The 23190-nt window shown below is 42.1% G+C and overlaps 2 protein-coding genes across 4 annotated transcripts in view; one reads left to right on the top strand and one right to left on the bottom strand.

Moving 5' to 3' along the window:
• Positions 1-732: 732 nt before the first annotated feature.
• On the bottom strand, positions 733-13527 carry TAF1A (TATA-box binding protein associated factor, RNA polymerase I subunit A). Its single transcript, XM_032989518.2, has 10 exons — positions 13191-13527; positions 11236-11405; positions 9759-9869; positions 8299-8497; positions 7436-7566; positions 6435-6593; positions 5242-5308; positions 3796-3916; positions 2224-2384; positions 733-1055 (listed from the first exon to the last, which is right to left on the bottom strand). The coding sequence occupies exons 1-10, from the start codon at positions 13345-13347 to the stop codon at positions 934-936; spliced, it is 1398 nt and encodes a 465-aa protein (XP_032845409.2). The 5' UTR covers positions 13348-13527; the 3' UTR covers positions 733-933.
• A 2717-nt stretch (positions 13528-16244) lies between these two features.
• MIA3 (MIA SH3 domain ER export factor 3) overlaps positions 16245-23190 on the top strand; it is a 29166-nt gene continuing 22220 nt past the window's right edge. For 2 of the 3 annotated variants that reach the window (XM_042789502.1, XM_042789501.1), the window contains exons 1-2: positions 16989-17282; positions 18027-18160. In XM_042789502.1, coding sequence (XP_042645436.1) covers positions 17132-17282; positions 18027-18160 — 285 coding nt within the window. In that variant the 5' untranslated portion in view covers positions 16989-17131. Of the gene's footprint in view, positions 16431-16988; positions 17283-18026; positions 18161-23190 lie in introns of those variants that run through there. The other variant, XM_042789503.1, reaches the window with a different exon arrangement.

Below are 23190 nucleotides of genomic sequence, written 5' to 3'. Positions count from 1 at the left end.
TTTCAAGAAAACTGGAATGCTAGTTTGTGAGAACATGTTAACTTTTGCTTTCCAAACACAGCAACACTGCCTATTTCAACTCACAGGCAAGACTGCAAAAAGATTCTAGAAAGCATCTTCCACCAAGTAGAGCAGTTTTGAGTAGTTCCGGGCCTTTGCTCTTTCAAAGCACTGCAACACTAGCTTCAGCCTCTAGCCACACAGCTACAGCAGCCTTTCACTCCTACCTGTGATGTGAAAACAATCCCTGAATTGGACGCAACTCACAAGTATGTAAGACATCTGGAAAAACTGCCTTTGTATATGTTGAAGTGCATCATCTATTTGAAGAAGCTGCAGGAGACCTTCACAACCTATAGTTCTTCTCAATATACAATGCAAAAAGTGACACATCTCCATTCTCCATGTATTTCAGGAAATGGTCAGTTATAAGCAGTAAGCTATGTAACCTTTACAGCTTAAGAATGCATTTTCACAGTGCATCATGTACTGTTCCTAGGTTAAGACACTATACCTATCATGAATGCCACTGCTAGTCCTGAATGGATTTTAAACTACATTCCAGCAGTCATTTAAATCACCATCTACACATAAGGAGGATCAACCCTACAATACTGATACAGAAATTCCACATAATAATACTAAACATTTTTCAAGATGTATTTGAAGTCAATGCTGTTTGCATTTCACACAGAAATATGGGACTATATTTAAAGAAATTCCTCAACCTTATCAGTTGATTTCTATTCATTTTATTGTAAAATAAATACAAACCAGAGCATTTTTACAGAAATATATAACAAAGCCCAGTACTAAGTTGATACGGTCTACCTAGAAGTTTTAGAATAGCACCATTAAGTCAGTTTCACAGAGAGGAAAAAGTACAGCAAGAACCTTAAGGATGCTTTCTAATCAAGGTTGTACAGAGGAATCTTAAAGTCCAGACAGTCTCAGATAGACAGGATTATGCTTCTTCACAAATTTCTTCAGTATACGAAACCTCTTCACTTGAGCTTTGCAGCCTTTGCGTGACACATATTTAAAGTACTTGCAATCTAAGGAAAAAAAAAGCATTGTAAGTTATATCATGATACAAGCAAATACTAAGTGTTTTCTTTGTTTAAATAACATGCAAGCATCTAAGAAAGTTTTCAGTATAAAAGGTAATAATCCAAGACATGCACATTAGAGACATAACTGCAGCATTAAATATCCATCCTCATTTGACCCAGAAAACATTCTACATGTATATAACTGTATGCTGTGTCTTGAAAAATATTTTCTTCTGTCTTTACTCTTCAAATAGATCAGAAAGTAAAATTTCAAGAGTTTAAAGCAGCATTGATTTCATGCATTTTTCCTTATGCAACACAATAAATTACAGAGGCTCATATTGACACCAGTAAGCGCAGAAACGTCGTTAAAGAAAATTAGAACTGGAACAATTTTATTAGCCATCTGGAAATAAAAGCTGGGAGACGTTTGGTAACATATTACTGAAAGCAAAAAAAGACTTTTGAGATGAGAAATTGTTTTTTGAAGGCCAGAGGATAAAATGTTATAGAAAAGCTGACAACAAGTTGTCTATCAACCACAAGTCCAAAAAAGTGTACGAGCCACAGTCTCCACACCATATTCTCATTTTCAATTTAGCAGCTGCTTCTTGGCCCAATACTACTCTTGGTTTCGGCAGCATTTCACAGAATGCTGTGAAATGCTGCCAAAGGTCATGATCTTCACCTTCTTATCAAACTGATGATGGTTTTCACTTAAGACTCACCCCCACCACCTCCTCTTTCCTGCATTACAACTCCCCCATGGTCCTTAATGGCTCCCCAATATTTGCCTAGGCAGGCTGGCATCCAACAAGCAAACTCTCTGCAATTCTCACAACATTCACTCAGGAGCACGTTGTGTATTTTTTAAATTGCGGTTTGAAGGTTAAACAACGAAATAAATAGTATTGTGACTGCTCAACATGGCCGGATAAAACAGAATTGTAAACCAGGATAAGACAAGTTATGCAAAATATGCCTCACTGTCAAGTATCAAATCAATTTAAAGATTTTTCTCATGTTCAGCTTCAAAAACAATAGTCTTCCCTAGAAAAAGCACACTGCGTTTCTCTCAAGGCGTAGATCAGCTGCATCCTGTCTAATTAGGCGTAGAACTAGGCATTATTTTTGTTCTATGTAGTGAAAAGGAAAGAACATTTAGTATTACCCTTTCCCAGTAAGATTCCAGCCACCAGAGCTTTTTGATAGGAAAGGCTTTCATTTTCCTTCCAATTCTTTTTTGCCAGAAAAGAGCTAAAATGAAAGGCTGGCCACCAGTCCTTTCTGGAGCTCCATTCTTTCTTGATCCAGTTAAGATGCTTCTCAGAGCTGCAAAAAGGTAAATCAGTTACTGAAAAACTTACATCGGAATGAAAGATGATTAAGAAGCACTGAATTTTATAATCAGCTTGCTACATGTCTCAAATTGCTACCATAGACACTGACCTTACAGTGCAGACTGAAGCACTAATCTAACAGAAATAACCTTTTCTTTTTTTCCTTAATCCCTGGCAACACTAGCGAGGCAGGAGGCAAACTCCAGCAGTCTTATTTAGGCTTGGCAATATCACAGATTATGGTGCAAAACGAAGCAAGCCTCTGATTTGTGTGCCAGTTTGTCAATAGTAATAAGAAAGTTTCTTCAAGTTTGTCAACAAATTAGTAGTATGAAGGGGATAGTTTTAGAAAAGGCTTGTGTTAGTCTATGCATACTCAAAGACTAACTTATCCCAAATACTTATCCCAATAACTGTTATGCAATAAAGACCTTAAACCAAGCATTTCAGAAATAGAAACTACCTACAACAGGGAAGTGATACTCCCTGAAAACAACAAAGATGCCCAGTGTATTTCAAGATACTCTGAAGTCGTGTCTTCAAATACAAAAACGCAGGCAAAGTTAAGAGTATTCATACCATTTTTACTAACTCTATGCAACAACACTCCTAAACTTTAATCCACTAGCTTCTGGACCTTAACAGCAGATGCTGTGTAGGTGGAGGTGGCAATAAAACAGCAAAACAGGTCAAAGTAAGTCCTGAATTAATTTACTGTAAATTTTTAGGGCTTAAAAAACACAACACCCTGTTTGTTGAGTAAAATAAAGTCTAGACACTAGGAGGCCTCCTGGGCACAGATTGCCTGAGATGGTTTCTTCTGAAATCAGAGGCCATGTCTGTCAGTGTTGACGAGGACACATCAATCTCCAGGAATATTGGCTCAGCTTTCAAGAATACATTAGCTGCATTCTGTAACACCTACTCTCATCCCACACCACACTAGTCTGTACAGTACCAGCCAGGCCCCTGTTGCAGCCCAGCAACTCTCAAACCAGCTTCAAATAATGCACGCATAGTAACAGAGCAGAAGACCCAACAACTTGGTTTTCTCACACCCCCAAAGAGGGAGATTAGTGACAAGCAGCAAATGCTACCCAAACATCCAAGTAACTCTTTATGCAGAAGCATGTAACTTGGTAAGATTAAAAAAAAAAAAAAAAAACCAAAAACAAAACCCACAACTTTTTTCAGGCAATGACAATACTAGAAATTTGGAATTCTCCTCAACAATAATTTTTTCTTTCCTCCCAAAGAAAGCACACTGCAGTCAAGCGGCATCACAGAACTCAGGGTAGGGCAGATGACACCTCCACTCACCAGCACAATGACAAAGGCTACAGTGTCACTTTGTCAATTGCCCGACACATTTGTTCTTAGCACACTGCATCAGAGATACTTACATTACAATTTGTTTCATCTGTCTTGCTAAACAGCTCCATGCTTTTACATTTTTGTTACAGCCAGCATAATCCAACACTGCAAAAATAACTTCCAGCCCCAGTCGACGTCTTTTTCTTTTCTCTGGAAAAAGATTAGGCTGATTAATGGATTACTTAGATGGGGATGAACTCATTAGTAAGCAACAAGTGAAATACAGTTCTCCATCCTGCCTCCTCCAAATGCTGCTACTGTCCTTATTACTGAGGGCTCCCCCCATCACCTTCTGCCTCTTCCAAGAGACAGAGTTAAGGAATACTTCCCAGCTCTAGAGCACAACTCATACCAGAGACACTCTGTTGCTACTGCCATCCTGCTCAAAAACTGATGACTCAAGAGGCATATGTCGGATCACTCACTCACTCAGCCCACGCTGCCTTGCTTACAAGAGTTGGTGTTCCCAAAGCTCGCTAACCAGAGCTTCCAGCTGGCACCACTGTTCAACGCGTTCTTCCCATGGGAAGGGAACACAGTGCCTCTGGGGCACTTCAAATCCTGAGATGCCCCCCAAAAAAATCAAATCTGGGGCTGCTATGAATCAAACAGACATTTCACATCAGCAGTTCTGTATCAGCAGAGTTCTTAAAACAATGCTTGACCTATCACAGCAGGTAAATGTGGGGAAAGTTATCAGTATAAATTTATTCAAAATTCAGACTGTGCTAATTAGCTATGAAAACGTGTCATGCATAAACAGAAAAAATGATGTTTCAGACAGGGGGTTGTTTTTTCCCCATCTCAAAGAGGAAAAGCAGAGAAAATACTTATTCATTTCACCAGTCAGACCTTCTGGAACATACCAAGACAAGACACAGGTTGCAATACAATTGAACAGTATGGAAAAAAAAAAACAGTCTCTGCATTGGAAGACTTTCCTACCATCCTGAAGATAAAACTCCCTTGAAGAGGAAGATTTTGTTCTTTGATCAGTAACAATGAACTAAAGCATAGATCCATCTCAGCTCCTCCAGGGAGAGAGGATAAATAAATCAATCAGAGACCCCAAAAAGGGAATGGGGACCCTTGCATTCATAGGAGGGTACTACTACAGAAAAATCTTTAAAGTTATTTTTGAGATCCTGGCTGTGCCTTACAACAGTTTGCTTTGATCAGCCTTTGAAACAAGAAAGGCATTTGTTTACAGAAGTTTGTAAATGCATGCTCACACATACAATTCAAAGGTTCCTGTGATTGGAAAGTTGTGTTTGGGTTGTTTGTGGGGTTTTTTTTGTTTGTTTGTTTGTTTTTGTTTTGTTTGTTATTTTTGGAGGAGTTTTTGTTTGGTTGGTTTTTGTTTTTTTCCTTAAACCAGAACTATTTCAAAAAGCAGAAAGAAGGCTGAAAAATAATTTCAAAATACTCTTCTAGATTAACACAAAGGAACAAAGCAAAGGTACTTAAAGACTTACTTGATTTTTGAAGCATGAGATTAAAATCTATCATCAGTATATGAGAAGGAACGGTGTTATGCAAAATCTGAAAAACAAAAATAAAACCAGAAAACCCAGATACATTATTTTAATATGAAAACTTTTGAACGTGACTTCTAGCTGATCAAGAGAATCACAGGCTTCAGAATTCTAGTTAAGAAAATTTGGTTAATTTAGTTAAGAAAATTAAGCAGTCTGATTCCTTAGTGCGTTGATATAAAGAATTAATATATCTAGGTCCATTTTGCACATCTGTGACACTACTGACAGTGAATGAAACACCCTGATGGCTGCTGAAAAACACTGCATATGACAAATACAACATTGTCAAGGAACAGCCCAAACCTACATCCAGTGCCCCCTTTTTAGAAGGCAACATAATTTCCTTCCTAGGCCAGTTCTAGCTCCCCTGTCTATTGGTCTGGGCATTGGATCACAGTTTCTGGCTTACCAAACCAGTTCTTTCATTTGTCACTACCTTGTAAGAAATTAGCATCTAACACCACTGCTGAAAAGCACCGAGGAGATGGAGTTTTATACATATATGGTACAGTTTAAAGTCTAAACTTTATGAAGCTGTTCTAAAACATCTGCCTTAACGAAAGCATGTTAGTGCCATCAAGTGGTAAAACAGATTGCAAGAAGCTACCAAAATGAATGAGCAAGGGCAAGGAAAGCAAGAATTTAAAAGCAACTACACAAAAGCTTAATACAGCAAGGCCTTGTCTGCCAACAGCCAGCAGAAATTAACTTCTATTTTAGATCATTGAAAACAAGCACAGAAACTAATTGCTAGACAAGATTGAGATGTGAAAAAGCAGGCATCGAATAATTTCTTCAATATTGTAAAAATCAAAATGTAGCAGAAGCCAATGCATGTTATGTACAAACAAGACTGCTGATACAGACTTCTGGAACCCCGTAAACACCTTCTCTGAGCTTGCTTACTGACCTGAAGAAGTTATATGATGCATCGGTTAAAGGCAAAACAAAGACTTGAATTCAAAGACAGTAAAGGGTACCTTAGCATTCCCCCCACTAACTTTCCTTTAACTCTCTGCTTCCCACAAAGAATACAATAGGGTAACCAATGTTACAGGAGCAACCGGACCAAACTGTCAGACCACCATGCAACGTGAATGACCCCAGATTATCTACTATATAACATATACCTTCAGTGCAGATATGCGTGATTTCTTAGATTCACCATTCCTCTTCAGGAACTGATAGAGGTAAGCATGAGCATTGGGATTAGCAGGAAACTTTGGGTTGTAGGCATATTCATTTAATACCTGGCGGGCTTCGTCAAGGTCTCCATAGAACTCCAACATCTAAGAGAAGTTAAGTCCATCATTAGTTTGCCATGTTAGCAATCAAACTCTTACAACTAAGTTTGGGCTGCCACAGAACTATCCAATAGCATGGTCTGTATCTAAAAGAGTGCAGTGTATTAGATAAGACTAAGACTAGTGTTTTCATTTTACTGGCTACTCTTATCATAGGTAGACAAAAATTCACACATAGAAGCCGCTACAGGAGAAAATTCCTTTAACACTTACTTAATTGTCAAAGAACTACCAGCACTTGCTCACTGGAAAAAGACACTGAAGCAGCCTGCCACGTGTTGAGAGAACATGGCACTGTCAACATCATGCAACATTCCCTAAAATATGCTTAGTTTATCAGCATTTACAAAAAGTAAATAACTTCGAAAAGATTATGTTTATTTCCTAATTACAAATTCAAAGCAGATATTTAAAAAACCCCAAACCAGAACACATAGGGACTGCGCGTTTGATGTCTTGCATATTTAGCATATCCAGAAAAACACTGCCCTGCCAAAAAGAGAGAACTTGTTTTCAGGAGTTTAAACAAAGCAGCTGTGCTCCAATTTCTGTACTAGCACCGTGAAAACAAAATACGCAAGCTGTCTGTCTACTTCTGTTTCTTGACAATGCACAGATAAAGTCCTTTTTGTACTCTGTGCAGGCTCTGCACTTCTATCAGGAGTAAACTGTGCTCTAAATCAAAGCCCGTGGGATACACTTACAGATGTATTGCTTTAAAAGTACTTTGTTATCACCCACACCCAAAAAAAAATCTGCAGATACTTTAATGAAAATTAGACAGGGAAAACACGAAAGGAAGATACATCTTTAAAATATGCCCTTACATCCACATAACCTTTCACAAAGGAATCCCAGATTCCAGGTATTTTAATAATCTCCTTGAAGTTCACTGCTGCCTTCCGAAAGCAACTGTGCATTTCCTGTTCAACAGACAAATCTTCAAAGCCATCCTGACCTACCAAAACATGAAAGAATGCCACAAAGTTAGCTCTGCTAATCAAAATGGATCTTGAAGTAACGCACCTAAGAGATGATCACATTTTGCTAAAGAAGGACTCAGCTTTTAAGAAAAGAGGCTTCAGTTACCTCAGTATTGAAATTTTCACTGCTCTTCATTCAAATTTATTATCACCCAATTCCTACTTATGGGGAGTGACAAGTAGTGTTCCAAGACAAGATGCTACCAGCACAAGGGCCATAAATCAAATCCAATACTTCACTTTCACAGAAACAAGTAAAGATCTAATGTAACCAATAACATACAGCCAGAAGGTACATGCAGAATTAGATGCCACACACAAGTAGCAACTTACATATTTTTAAAGAAACTGAAACTCAAACACAAGTTTGGGGGGGCTCGTGCTAGCACTCAAATTTCTAGCAGCAGTCAAGCACTTAGGCACCTATTAATCCAGTTATAAGTAAATACCTTCCTTTGATCATGATTTTAGGTGGTGCTGAAATGTGATTCAGGGGGACAAAAAGCTTCAGAACAGTGTTTCAGGACACTTCAGAAAAGTGCAGGTCAGTGTGTCACTTTGGCACCACCATCACTGCTGAAATAGAATTGCGTACCATCCCTGACATTAAATTTTGAAGTCTGGTAAAAGAAAAGGTGTCATCGTAAACCCCGGTGTCTACAGGAACAAGCAAGTTGAAGTTTAGAACTCGATACAAAAACACTTACCACGCTCTAACAGGATGTCCCTCAGCTTAGACCAGCGATTATAGTCCAACAGGGCCCTGTAAGCCTGAATCAGTTTCATATCTCTATCTTGACTGGCTGTTCGTTCTCCATACCTCCAGCTTTCTGCCTCAGACAGGATTTCGTAAGCTTCATCTATTAGTCCATTACAAAGGAGATGAAAGGCATGCTCTAAGCAAATCTGCAATTCAAACAGTTCAGATCACAGTGTTTCACATCACAAATGGAGAGATTCACAGCAATACATCAAATTTCTACACAGATGTGCAGGGAAAGAAGAGACTCATTCCTGATTTGCATAAAAAAATACTGCAAACATGGTTAGTAAAGTATTTTAATTAGAAGAGCACTTTACACGTATTCGTTATCCAAACAGTATCTTTACAAGGAATTTTGGAGAAAATTACAGGAATGGGAGTATGTAAGTGTCACTGGAGGCAAGGAAATGAACCAGAAACCTAAGTAATTTTTTCTGGCTGGAGAAACATTAATAATTAAAAGCATATCTGATATACAAAGATGTATCCCTGGGTTGGGAAAGGGTTGAAGCTCTTGAAATCTGTGGGGCAGAAAGTCAACCCTCAGGCAGTAGACACTCAGTGGCACTTATCAAGGCAGCAGAAAGCAGCTGTCTCAAAAATCTGCCTGTCATTAACAAGTGCTGTACCAATTTAAGAAGATCCAGAAACGACCTGAGGAAATCCAGCTGGGTTACATTTGCTGATTTTTCATTTGGCTACCCACCTGCAGAACACCTGAAAGAGGAATGTCCTACCACACTATCATGTTGATTAGGCACTGGATAAAAGTCTAAACCTTCAGCTAGCTCTAAAAAAATCTTGTATACAACTTCTGTTGGAGGCCTTGAACAATCGAATGAAAGACAGAAGCATCATCACAAGTGAGAAAGGGTCAAGGAAATCAAACCAATATAGGTTTGAATGAGCCACCACAGGAAAAAAAAATACACCTGGGTAACACAGGGCACCACAGTATAAGGCCTACTGTTTTACATACAGATTAGATATTCAAAAAGTAAGCGGACAGCTATGGCAAAATTTAAGTACAACTGTTTAGTCATGAGCACAGTGAACAAATTAAGGACTGGAAACAAAACTTGGCAGGTGTTAACATGTAATAAGATGTTACTGGGGCATGCATGAAGAAGAATTTAGCCATTTCAAATTAAAAGATTAATTAAAGGATCTAGGCACTTCTAATGACTGACAATACACACCTGTGATCAAGTATGTAGACCAAATGAGATATGGTTAGGGCTAGAATAACTCTTAAAATAGCACTTCATTGGTAACTCAGATGTATTATCTTCTTTTGACACGATTGTCAGTAATGCATTTCAGAAGAGACGGTCAAAAACTAATACTCAAGTAAGTGTTCAGGTAAACGTGGAAAATCATCAAGACTGCATTAAGTACACTCACCTTCAAATACCTTTTTACTCCTAAAGTTTTCATTTGTTCTATGAAAGAGTTGAACTCTTTCATGCTGCAATGGCTTTGGTACAAAATTTCAGTTCCTATTCTCCAAATAGTCTGTTAACAGGGAAAAAGAGATTAAAAAAATAACCTCAGTACAAAAATGGCAACAGTCATCATATATACGGTCTTATCAAACATAGTTACTGTAACATGAAAAAATGCACATTTGAATTGCAAATAAAAAATACTAAGTGTTATCTACTGCTACAGTAACCTACATTATTCACCTAGTAGGACTTTTACAATCACTCAGTGGATGCTTCATAATAGCTCATTATACATGCAGCACTCCAGCAAAGCTTATGAAAACTGCATTTCTCAGAAGGTTGTTCCTCCTGTTACTGAAAAATTATGTTTTCCTTTGATATGATCCCACTGACACACAAGGTATACATATTTCTTTGAACTTCGTAATAAAGATTATCTCCAATTAGATGTAGGCTTTCCATCTATGTGCACTTGTTTTCAAGGTCTGCCTTCACAATGCAACCAAATATTCCAGCAAGCTAGCCATATTTGAATACTCCATTTTTTTAACAGCTCTGAACCCTTTCCTCCTGCTTCTATCCAGTACCTGTTAGGAGTTTTACAAGTACTGGGGTAGCTGGTAAAGACCTAAATAAGCCACTACCTTTCAAACAGATTCTGACTGATGGCATGCCAGTGGCAAACATTTAATGCTTTTCCATTTTAGAAGACTACTTTAAGATGACTTTTCGTAGATATGCTCCTGATGGAATTAGCTTATATCAAGCCAAGTCTTCATCTGTTGTGTCAAGGGCCTATGTGAAAAAAACAACAAAAAACAACAAAAAAAAAAAAAAAAAAAACTGCACAAAACCAGCCTGTAAGCATAGAGAACTTTGCAGAAGCCCTGAGCATTCTGTCAAGAAAATCATCAGACAGCACTACAGATTCTCAGCAGAATTTGTATCTATCACTATCCCTCAAAGTGATATTTCAGCAGAATTCAAGCTCCAGCAAGATTAGTTAAACCCACAGCAGAGGTATGCCTGTGCAGAGGCAGATTTCTGGTGAGTAACTAGACAGCATACTGCCTTGAGCACTACCAGTGATGAGGTCTGGTGTACTTTCTGCAGCCTGCTATCCAAGAGTTTCTACATCAGCACCTGAATAGTTGCTTATTTGTTTTGGGAAGCTTCAGTGCTCCCCACTTTAAACAAAAAAAAAAAAAAAAAAAAAAAAAAAAAAAGAGAGAGAGAAACTAGCTTAGTTTATGAAGTTGCCTAACTTTTTCAGCTTTTCTGGTCTTACCTCTGGTACTTTTTTCTTAATTTAAGAAAAAAAAAAAAATAGCCTGTGATTAGTTAAGACAAATGTTGGTCCCAAAGTATTATAGATCTTTCTTTCAAGTAATTTTTCAACTGCAAAAGAACTCTGATAAGGGACACTGACTTACCTCTGATGGACCCACAGGTTCTCTAGAATAGTCCTTCTCTAGTGACTCAACATAGGAGGTCAGAAACTCTGCAGCTCTTTTCCACTGATTTTTCAGCATGGCATCCTGAATGTAATTTAAACACATTTCCTTGCTTTTCTTGAAGGTGAGTTTGTGTTCATCAGAAGGTGCTAAACAAACAAAACGAATCAACCAAGCCCACAACTGTCACAACCCTTATTCAGATAAGGTATCTACCATTTCTTAAACGATCTCTCTCAGACACTACACACGCCTACTTAAACATAGGTGTTAAACACACCTACTAGTCCCCAGTGAAGCAAGACTATGGCAAAAGCTGGAAATACAATATTAAATGGCATTTTCCACAAGCAGCAGACAGCAGCAGACACATGAAACAGTGAAGAGCACTTGTTACACACTACTGCTCTACTAGAATTAGAAGACCATGATGCTTTGATAACTTCACTGTACATTTTATTTTTTGGGGACCGCTCTCCTTGTTAATCATCATCTAAGTTTGCGACCCTGCTGTGCTGAAGATTTGCACAGACACATACAACCTGGGTATTCCAGTAGCAAAGGCTAAGCAATTCCCAGTGTAAACAAAGACAAGCGTAGAGAATTACTCTCTTTTGAATATAAGACTGGAAAGAGGTCACTTACCCTTTTTACATGGATACTGGCTCAACTCCTATTATAGCACCAAACTAAAACCTCATTTCCAAATCTGGTTAAAGCTTGCAGCTGTATGCCATGGTTTAATGCTGACACAGGGAACTAACTGCTTTGCAATTTCTTAACAATCCTGTTTACCTTGAATGTTATTTTGATGCCTTGATTGTTCTTTTGGAACTTGTTTATTAGAGACTGGTGCCTAAGTTTATCAGGGACTGGTATTTGTCAAGGACTGTGTATGAGACACAGGGGGAGATAACAAGAATAACGGTGTCAGCTTGACCATAAAACTGGTTAAAAGGCTGCTGAGATCACCAAGTACAAATAGAGCATGCGTGAATGGCTAAAGCTCATCGAAAGGACAAAAAAGAGGGAGATAAGACCCCTGCAGAAGTAAATGGCCACCAGAGACAGAGCTGAGTCTGTGCAAACTAACCCCACCTCGCTTATACATATGTATATTTGTGTTGCAGCATTTCATGAATATGCATATGTGCACTGCATAAATTTTTGGCAAAGTGTGCTGTTGGAGTGCAGGCTAGGAGGCGCGATCCCCCTTGCACCCAGCGCTGCAATAAACATACCTGCTTTACAACTCTTTGTGAGTTGTACAGTTTGTTTCCACGCTTCAACGTGCCCCTACACCAATCCTCAAGCCACAAGAGCCTTCTGCAAAGGACATGCAGAGCTCACCACACCACCTCCTACCTGGATGCTGTAGGCAAAGGAATAACTCAGGCACCGGCTTGAAGCAATTTTATTACAGTGTGCTCTACAAAATCACTGCTAACCAATCTACCTAGAGGTCTAGTCTTCACACCGATATCCAGCCTCAAAGGTTCCAAGTACTAAGAAAATAAAACCCACCGTGAATACCCCAAGATTAAATACAAGGGCCATGGCTCCTGTAGGTAAGCCCCACTAAGCAAGGTGCTGCCTCCTGAGAGGGGCAGAGCTGATGTAAGGCGTTTCACTACAAAGCCATTTCGAAACAAATTCTCCAGAGGTTTTGCGGCCACCTGCATCCAAAACGCTTTTGTTACCAGCCACCTCCGGGTTGCCCGCAGGCTGCCGGGCCGCGCACCCGCCGCGGCGCCGGGGAGCAGCACTGAGGGCACCGGGAACCCCAAACTCGCCTCTTGGGCGGGAGGCCGGGGGGGGGCAGAGCGGGGGGGGCAGAGCGGGGGGGGCAGAGCGGGGGGGGCAGAGCGGGGGGAAGCGGGCCGGCGGAGCGCGGGGAGCCGCGGCGGCAGGGCGGGACGAGCGGGGGCCCTTACCCGCTCGGTAGAAGGACGGCGGCAGGAAGGGCTGGTACAGGATGGGCGGCAGGACGCTTGCCAACAGCGCGGCGGGGCTCTCCTTCCCCTTCCCCTTCCGCTTCCCCTTCCCCTTCGCCGCCGCCGCCGCCTCCCCCTCCTCTAGGAAGCGGTCCATGGCGCCGCAGGCAAACCTCACTGCCCGGCTGCAGCGGGCGTAGCTCGATCCTGAGGAGCGATGCCGCGGCAGGAGGAACCTCGCGAACTTCCAGCGGAACGCAAGCAAGCCGAATTTCGGCGAGGGAAGCGGGCCGGAGCTGCTCACCGGCCCCGCCCGTTCGCAAAGGGGCAGGCTCGCCGCGCGCATGCGCCATTGGCGCGGCCCTTCCGGGGGGGGGCAGCGCATGCGCCGTGGGAAACATGGTGCGATTGCCGCCATGATGGAAAGGGGAGGCGGGGGCGGGAAGCAAACCTCGCGCGTGGGTGTGGGGAAAGGAGAAACGCTAGCACAGCGGGGACCCGGAGGGATCGGGGAGAGCGTGAGTGGGCAGCTGGGCGTGCTCAGTAGCGCGGCAGAGAGATGTTTAATTCCACGAGTCGCACAGTCGGCAGCAGTGGAACCGTGATGAGTTCGTGGCTGCTCTGAGGGGGGCAGTTCACTAGGTCCCGTTGTCAACGTTTCCCATTAGCTGTATTGGTACTTTTCTGTTAGTCTGTAATTTAGAACATCGTGTTCTACAGAAGCAAAGGGTTCTGAATCAAAATCTTGTGCGTTGTAGAGCAATAATAATGCCTTTGCTCCCGCAGGGTACCAGGATTCTAGGAATCTGCCAGCTTCAACCACAGAATCTGGTTTGTACAAATTTGTGCTGGAACTCGTTTCTTTAAATTACTTTTAGCAACTGCCTTTACCATGGAGTGTTTTGTTATGTGTAAAGTCCAGTTTTCCAAGTAAGAATTTACAGGGTTTTTTTTTCAGAACAGCTCTGCCATGTGAGGGTGAGTAAATAATAAACTGGCTCAGATTAAAGTTTCATGTAATCCAATATCCTGGTTCAACTGCAGTCAATAGCAAGTGTCAAGTGAGACAAAAAACAAAGCAACTGTACAAGGCAGAACAGTTGTTTGTAGCGTCTAAACATTAACCTTGGTATCATACCTTAATATGACATTTAATAAATCTGTATGGGGAGATCAGAAGTCTCCTTTTTTTTTTTTTTTTTTTAATCCAGTGTACTTTCAGCATATGACCGGCACTTCAGCTCATAAGTATTATATCATTAACTGATAGTTAACTTACTTGACTAGATGATAAACTGTTATATACTACTATTTCTTTGATAGTGTAACGTTCTTTGTCTGTCCTTTATAATTTGTACCTCGTTTGAGTGGCTCATTTATCATTGCTATTCCCCAAGAGTGGTGTCACTTCCTACAACATTGCTGATCTTTTGTTAGGTCAAGCACCCTACTTTCACTGTCCAGCTTACTCCCACTTTATTTCTTACATTTCTTACAGTTCTGACATTTGATTGGAAGCACGTTTATATTTGGCTTGTTATTTTTACCTTCCTGTGTCATACATGAGAGTTTTTGCTGATTCTTACCTAAACTTGGCCAACTGATCTTGTTAGTGGGTATTAGTTACTTTACTACATACTTTAGTGCAGGAGAGATTGTAGAACTACTTTGTAACTGTAGGCACCTACAAAATGTTACATGTACAGTGGGACTACTCTCATTGTTGAATACATTTGTTTCCAAGATTGGGGTTGAAGACTAAAGGAAATTTTGTCTGAAATATCTAAATTGAACTATGTGAAATATTTCTCTTTTATGCCACACACTGGGGAAAGCTGGGTATGTTAATAAGTGGGTGCATTGTTACTATGCAGTACTTGAAATTCTAGGGAATGGTAGATGGTTGCAGTGGTAAACTCGTCTATACATATGGACTGCAAGCTACTTGTTATTGCACAATAAAGGAAATGACTTATGTAAGAAGCATGTGAACTTCTTTCTCTTCACATCTCCCTTTCTTGCCCTTGTCTTTGACCACAAACACTGTTACCTTTTATCTTGGTCTTTTAATAAAGATAAACTTGATAACCTTGTACTGATGGGAAATTACCGAACAGCTCTGTTTTCAGAAGCAATTGGGCCTAAAGATCACGCTGGGCATTAAGCCCCAAGAAACGTTGATGTCAAAGGAAAAATTACTTGTCTTTCATTTGTACAGTCATCATAAAACATTACTTGAATATATGTATTTGAATGTTGTAAATTGTGATAAAATTAATCTCTAAATTTTATGAGTTAGGCTTTCTTAGAGCTTTTAATCAGCCGGTATCAGCACTGGGAAATAGGTATCACCTAATTTTAGAGGATGTGAAATACAAAAGTGTCAACAAAATTCAAGGTGTGTGCTACATCTGCGATACTGCACTAGGCCTGGAGAGTATGTGTGAGCACTGGGTGAATAAATCACTGTATTCCTGTAGCGTGTGGATGTTTGTTTAAACTCTGGGTAGGCTGGGCTGCAAGAAATGTCGGGATGTCCGAGATACGCTGGGCAAAGCTATTCATTGCAGCACTAAGGAAGACAGCTGTTTCTGACTTGGTGCTTTTTCAAAATGTGGTTGAAATATTAAACTGCTCTAGATGGGGGCTGAAAATTAAATGCTTACATCTTTTTCAGAGATTACATAGCAGTAACTAAGCTTGGATCTCAGGCCCTGTACAATGAGACTGTGGAAATGAGAGTATGTAGAGCAAAAATCAATAATCATGAGGATATGATAAGAACACAAGCAGTGCCTCTAATCCAGTTAGCAGTGGTGACTGCTAACTCTTGTGATAGATCATTTAAAAGGAGTCAAAAAACCCCTGTGTCGGCTTTTGACATGCCCAAAAAAGCAGAATCCTTCACGTTTACTATAAGTTCTGCCAAGTGCCTATTCATTTTGGGAGCAGCTTTGGAATTTGCCCTTTGGAAAGAGAAAAAAAAAAAAAAAAAAAAAAATGGCCTTTTGGTAAACCAGCAAGAAGACTCTCTTATGTTATCTATCCCTTCTTGGCTGTGTCTTTTATTCGCTTCGTACGGTCAGGGGCTGTGCTGAACATATAACAAGGGTCTGAAAAAGAGGAGGGAGAAGTTTTGTTCATTTTTCTCCTGCGAGTGACCGTTGTGACTTCTGCTGTAATTCTGCCATCTTAGATCTCAAGCAACGTAACTGCGAGGGATGCGAAGAAGAGGTGATGGTAAGTGCAAGGCACGCTTGCAAGCTCCACGCCTTTGGGTTTGCAACCATTTCTGGCTAAAAGGCGGCTGGGCAGGGCCGGAGCAGGGACACGGGTGAGCGGGGCCACACTCCCGCAGGTCTGCCCTCTGACTCTGGAGGTCACCGGGGGAGGTGACCCGCTTGCTGGGTGAGGGTTGCTCCCCTCAAGCGCAGGTGTGAATTTCTGGGGGGCGGGAGGGAGAGCATCGAGGGGGGCGTTTGGAGCTGTTCCAGTTTTACCCTTGGTGGGGTTGCGTGTGCGCGCACGGGGGGGACAATCCCGCCTTCCCTGCTCCTCTCCTTACCTCAGCCACCCTCTGCTAGAGAACCCCGCCATGCATAAGCACAAAACAGGGGCAAAACCTCCCCTCTCGCCCCGCCAGGGCGGAGAGATCCCGTTGCTCGCGGGGAGCCTGAACCACAGCCGGGCTCTGGCCGTGGGGGGGTGCGTGTGTGAGGGGAGTGTCCTGCCCCCGCGGGGGCAGGCCCGGGACGCCGTGTGGGGTGTCCTGCCCCCGCGGGGGCAGGCCCGGGATGGCGGCGGGAGGGTCCGGGCGATGCCCTCCTCCCGCGACGGCGGCGGGGCCGGGCCGGGCCGGGCCGGTCCCTCCCCCGCCACATCGCCCTCCCGCCGGCGCTGCTGACGTGTCTGCTCCCTCCCCGCCGCCGGCGCCCGCCAACATGGCCGCAGCCCCGCCGCCGGACCCCCGGCTGCTCCTCGCCTTGCTGCTGCTCCTGCCCCCGCCGCCCCCCTCCTTCCTCAGCGCCGCCGGGACCGACCTGGGCCGCCGCTTCGCCGAGCGCAAGCGCTGCGCCGACCCCGAGTGCAGTAGTGAGTGGGGGCGGCGGGGACGCGCCGCGCCCCGGGAGGGTTTTGGGGGGGTGTGGGGTGTGGGGGGGATGTGTGTGTGGTGTGGGCTGGGGACCCTGGCGCGGGGGTGCGGGAGGTGCCCGCCCGCTTCCCGGCGCGCCCCCCCCCCCCCACCCCCCACCCCCTTTCCCCTCGGGAAATTGTCACGGGAAAAAATGCGAGCGTGGCGTGGCTCACGGGGGCATTTCCCCACAGCCCCGCTGGCGCGGAAATGGGGGAGAATCGGGGAAACGCGACCGCGGTGCCGGAGCGCGTCGTTCCTCTCCTCCCGGCCAAGTTTTCAGAGCCCCCCCCCCCCCCCCCGGCAAAGCCCCCCTTGCAATAAACCCGCTCTCTGGGCGTTGTTTCTGCGTGGAACAATTTCAGGGCTGGTTCTCTAGGACACAGATGTCATCTTTCAGCCCGTCTAATTTAACACTAATAATTAGCTTCCTAGCGCACTTCTGAAACGTAATTCTCAAGTGCTTTCTCAAACGTTTGTCTGGATCAGTGAACTTGCTGTTTTTTTAAAAAAATCATCTCTTATTCTAGTTACGCTTTCAGTTAAGTTCTTATCTCTTGACCCAATCTGGAAAATAGGAAACTGGTGTGCTCGGAGAGGTCTTGTTTTCTGCCAGTTGTCAAAGCCCCTGTTCATGAAACTCTTTTATTGTCATTATTTTTCAAGTAATGCTCTTTTTTTTTGTTGTTGTTTTCTTTGGACAGTGTTAATGTGCCGAGGGAAGGCGATGCAGGATTTTAAAGGTCCAGATTGTCGCTTTGTAAATTTTAAGAAGGGAGAAGCCGTGTACGTATATTATAAACTAATTGGAAAATCAACCGAGCTTTGGGCTGGAAGTGTGAGTACTGTAAAGCATTTGTTCTACTTGCTCTTCTTGTCACTTTCTGTTGGTAGTCTTTTTTCCTTCCTTTTGCCTCGTAGGAGAACACTTAGGGCTTTAAACATAGCTAAATTATATAATGAATGCCATTTTGTCTTGACATCAGTGTGAAATGGGATGCGGTTTGATCAAACCTAAGGCATTAAGTGCTGTGAAAAATGGGCAATGCTAATGTGTGCTAAAAACTGTTAGAAAACTGCATTTGTGTTGAAAACCTCCCACTGCAGCACTGTAAGTGGTGGCCCATGAGCCTGCCTGGAAGCTGAGTCTCCCTTCCCATCCAGGGAGGCTTAAGCCTGCGCTTGTGTTTACCCACGATGTGGTCTCCTCCTGTGCCCTGTGTAGTTGTGCTAAAAATCGTTCCGTGTATATGTTTTAATCACGTTTCTCTTCTTAATATTCAGCTGCTGTCTTCCCATTTTTATCTAAGCTGCATGCAGAATTGGAGGCAAAAAAAAAAGTGTTAAATCTAAAAAGAATTAAGCTAAAATCAATTTTTAAAAGGTCTGTCTCTAAGCTTTGGTAATGCATTGTAGCAGCTTGCAGAGTAGTGGCCTTGTCTGTGTCGTGGTCGTCTTTGGGGACTCGAGAGTGTTGATAAGAAAGGAGGGTCCCCACACTTGCAGTTATTTCACAGAAAACTGCTCTTGGATTTCATGATAAACACCTTATTTGACTGACAGAAGCAGAACTCAGATACTCTGGAGGAAGAGTAATTTTGGTGGTCTTTCTTTGAAAATGCGGGCAGTCTGGAGGTTGCTTAAACCTTGTTCCTGTTGCCCCCTCCCCGTGCTTCCCATTTTGTGTCCAAATCATTTACTTCAACCTCCTTTCTTACTCTGGTCTTCTACAAGGGATAGAGAGTTGCCTGTGACAGTGGTCTGGGCTGCTGGAAGCCACACCTGGGTGTTGTTGGTGGGACTAGTGGTTTAGCGAAAAGCAGGATGTACCACTTTCTCTAACCTGCTCAGGCTGGGTGTGGACAGCCAAGCTCTCAGCAGGAGCTGGATCCAATTAGAATGGTACAGAAGAGAGCAGAAAACTGCAGCAGGTGGTTAAAGAAGGAGTTTATAATTGTATCGTGCTGGTAATTCCCTTCTGACATGTACTGTACCATAAATAATCTGTTTAATTAGCTGGTAAAGGTTTCCAGGGCTGCCAGTTCTTGAGACGCGGAGTAGCAGCGTGGGGGGGCCAATTTTCCATCTTCTAACAAGGTGTAACACAGGCTGCAAGATCAGACAGCAGGTTTAAGGTAATTGCTGAGTTAATATTCAGTTTAACTATTTGCCGATAGGAAGCTCATGCAACAGTTAGGTGTGTCTCCAAGTTAAAAGGATGTTTGCTTTGAGTTTAACAAGTAAAAGCTGAAGTTGGCAGGTATAAAAGAATTGCAAAGCTCCATTTTATTTGCTGTCACTTTCTAAATTGCGTTACGCTATTTTCTGTGTTCCTTTTAGGGCAGTGATGACAGACTATTTCCTTTCAGTTGGTGGCTATAATCTTTAGTTCTTTTTTCCCCGGTTTGACTTGCTGCTTCTGCATTAATCGTAATGCTGCAGGGGGTCAGAGGTGCCCACCCTTGCATGTTGAGTAGGGCACCGGCATGCCTGTCCCCATCCCTGACTTGCACATCACACTGGGGTCTCTCTCTTGCAACGTAACTTCCCATGCCAGATTTGGCTGGGCAACTTGATTTATGTAGACCAGCCGTGCCCGCCGTGTGCAGTCTCGGAGCGAGGGGGAGGCTGTTGCTAGCTAATTAAAACCAGGCTACCTAGAGAGGTTTGTGATCAAACAAATGCCAGTGGAAGGCACGTTACCTTCTGTCCCAGCCCTCCTGGGATCTCGTCGCATGACTTTGTGTGTATCATTTGATCCCATGCCTTCTTCCATTCCCTGAAGTTCTGGGGGAAAGTATGTATTAGGGCATAATGGAAACTATGAAATCAAAGGATAAGTGGTATTCTGATCTGCAGATGGGGGCAGAGGTTAGGGGATTGTGTGTATGAGAAGCTTCAACTACTGCAACTTGGGGCTTATGTCAAACGAGTTGTAAATACAGGCTTTAATGCTGAAATCAATTTTGAGGAGCCAATAGTATTTCTGACCAGAAGGGAGATGATCTGATAAGAAGGGAGCCTTTCACCAAGGCTGAAAAATCTGTAGCGGTTGAGTCTGGGCTTTATTTGCCTTTGCTTTTCTAATTCATTCCACCCTTTTCAAGCCATTGTTGATTTTTTTTTTTTTTTTTTTTTTTCCCCGTGCAAGCAAACATACTGTATTTTAACAAAATAGATCCTTTATTTTCTGATCCCAGTTTTGAATACTTTATTGCTTGCAGAACTCCCATTGTAGCTTAGTGAGTATTTTGCACATGAAAAAATTCTGGAATCCAGCTATTATGCATATTCTAAACTTTAGATAGCATACGATTTTTAGCAAAGCTGTTTAAACCTCATTAATAAAGCAAAGCCAAATGCTCGGGCAATGTTCTATGGCCATTATTTAATAGTGATTTCATGTTAAAAATTTAAAGAGTACGTCAGTTCCAAGAAAATACTAGATTTTTTTCCTAAAGCCAAAAGGTGGAGCACATCTGTTACTCTCATTGTCCACTGCACTGTGTCCTGCTCTCAAACTAGTGTCCTCTTCAGCATCCACCTCGCACTGTTTACACTATCAGGTTGTGTAATGTAGACTTTCCTCTTACTCATTTCTCCTGCACTCTACCCTCATCTTTAGCAAGGTCCAGACCTCCAAAACTACTTCAGATAGTACCAAGTAAAAACTGCTGCTTTTTAACAAAACATTTCAGCAAAGGCACTTTAAAATACTGCTGCAGAAGATTGTGATTTTTATCTTACAGAAAAGGGCTGAAGTTTATTCCTTTGATTCACAGTTGAGAAAACTATTTCTGGCCTCACATTACAAGAAATGGACTTGGCTGCAGATTGTTGCTTTTTTGGGTGGTTGTTTTGTAGGTGTTTTTTTTTGTTTTCAAATCTTATACGTACCGTAATAAAAAGGAAGACAGGAGAGCTAAATTTAAGACAAGACAGGAAGACAGTGTATTTCTGGAGGACCCAGAGGAACAGGGGATTTTTCCTCTTGTTTCTGTGTTTTCTTAATAATGCCAGCATTCAGCAAGGGCACAGACCAAACCAACTCTTTGACAAGTGTTCTGCAGTTTTTGGCACCTGTGATGCCTGTGCTTCAGGGATATGGGCTTTAAGATTAAAAACAGTTGAACACCTTATTTCCCAGCTGTTTGTTCTGTCACTGAGGTAGGTGGTGTGAGGGTCCGGCCTCTCGGTCAGTGGTGGTCGGTGAATCTGCCGCAGCTGGCTGTCACGCATGGGCACTGGTGGGGACCGATGCTGTGCACACAGCTATGTGTTCCTTCCACCAACGGCGTTTTAGCTGGGAAGAGAGTGGAAATGAAGGATGCACTTTTTTCTCCCTTATTTACTTGGCATTCATAATGCCTTTCCTCTATCGTGTCTAGAGGCTGAAGAATGTTTCCTTTATTTGCACAATGAGGCATTTTTTTCCCTTACAAGAGAGGACTTGTAGGGAGAGGAGCAGATGAAATTTTGGGCATGCAGATCCCATATGGCTCATAAACCGCGTAAGTGGCAAACTGGGTCACTGCAGAGGACTTGTATGGTCAGCATCTTGGATTACACTAAATGAGTTAAAAATTGTGATGCCTAATTATGATGGTAGTCACGGAGATTAGTCTGTAACGAGGCTACTTTGATGCTTTGACTTTTGTTTTTAGAAAGATCATTTAAAACTGGAATAGAAATTTTGTAGAGAGAAATAGGACAATTTAGAATAAAACTGTACAAGGACAAGCTTTTGATTTGACTTGTCTAGTTTAATTTCCCATCCCCAGCAATTCCCAGTAACAAACCTGCATACATTATCTCTTTTCCATAAGAGAGTATCTCTGTGTTTACAAAAGGTGGGGATGTAATAGATTTCTTTTTTTTTAATATGTATATATATGTGTGTGTGTAACTAACTTTAGAGATATCAACTCTGAAAGGTAGTAAGAATGAGAAATGATTAAAAAAGGAAGCTCTATAATGTATTATGCTTACTTTGCTTGCATAACAACAACACTCCCCCCCAGGAAAAAAAAGTATTAGTACGTACTGTTTAATGGATACAATTTTCCTCCTTTTTTTTGATGGCATTGTAAATCCAGAAAACTTCAGCACAGGTTAACCTATTTCAATGATACCAATGTAACAATACATTTATCTATATGTTCCTAATTGTTTTAACATAACTGGTTTCCTTTTTAATTTGCTATTTAACTGAGTGCTCTTCCCAAACAAACTCTTCAAGAAAATTGGCAATTGTCATCTTCATCCTGTAACAAAACACTGAGGAAATTACCAATGCTTTTTCCTCCCCCGGATATTTTGGTCATCTAGGAACACCTTTCTAGGTGTGTCCACCAGGCTCTAAGTGCCTGGATTATCTAATCTGCATAGTGATAGCACGCTATTAATACTGGCTTCTTGACAGCCGTTGTCAGAACTCTCAAATGAGAGCATTACTGTGTAGATCTTATCTGGTGAGTGATAAGAGAGATTCTTGTCTTCCACTGTTTGCCTTGGCTTTGTACATTGACTTGCTTGAAAATAGCCATCTGCAACTGATTTTTGCTTGCATTAGTCACTGAAGAACAACAGTGCATTTGCACAGCGGGTGTATTTTCCACACAGGTTTTAAAACAGATTATTACCTCAGGAACAATTTTGCGTTTTCCAAAAATCTGCTTTAAGACTATTTTTTCCTTAAACTATAAAGTGAGCATATTTCAAGCTATAATATTGTGCATGGATGTAAATTGTATTTGTCATCATATTAGTATTACGTGGTGCTAGTGAGAGTGCACAACAGCATTTAAAGCACGTGTGCCAGAACGACTGGGCTTCGCTCCCAACTCTCCTAATAATTTGTCATAAATC

This window comes from Tyto alba, unplaced genomic scaffold (genome assembly GCF_018691265.1).
Source record: "Tyto alba isolate M040663 unplaced genomic scaffold, T.alba_DEE_v4.0 Super-Scaffold_16, whole genome shotgun sequence".
NCBI classification, from domain to species: Eukaryota; Metazoa; Chordata; class Aves; order Strigiformes; family Tytonidae; genus Tyto; species Tyto alba.
Note: the sequence above shows the minus strand (reverse complement) of the source record. Positions and strands in the feature narration are given on the sequence as shown.

Excerpts from the sequence above, each read along its gene's own strand:
- TAF1A (XM_032989518.2), bottom strand. The coding sequence starts at position 13,347 with ATGGACCGCTTCCTAGAGGAGGGGGAGGCGGCGGCGGCGGCGAAGGGG. Across the intron at positions 9,870-11,235 it reads AACCTGTGGGTCCATCAGAG|ACTATTTGGAGAATAGGAAC; the intron begins GTAAGTCAGTGT and ends CCCTGTTAACAG. Across the intron at positions 7,567-8,298 it reads GGACATCCTGTTAGAGCGTG|GTCAGGATGGCTTTGAAGAT; the intron begins GTAAGTGTTTTT and ends ATGTTTTGGTAG.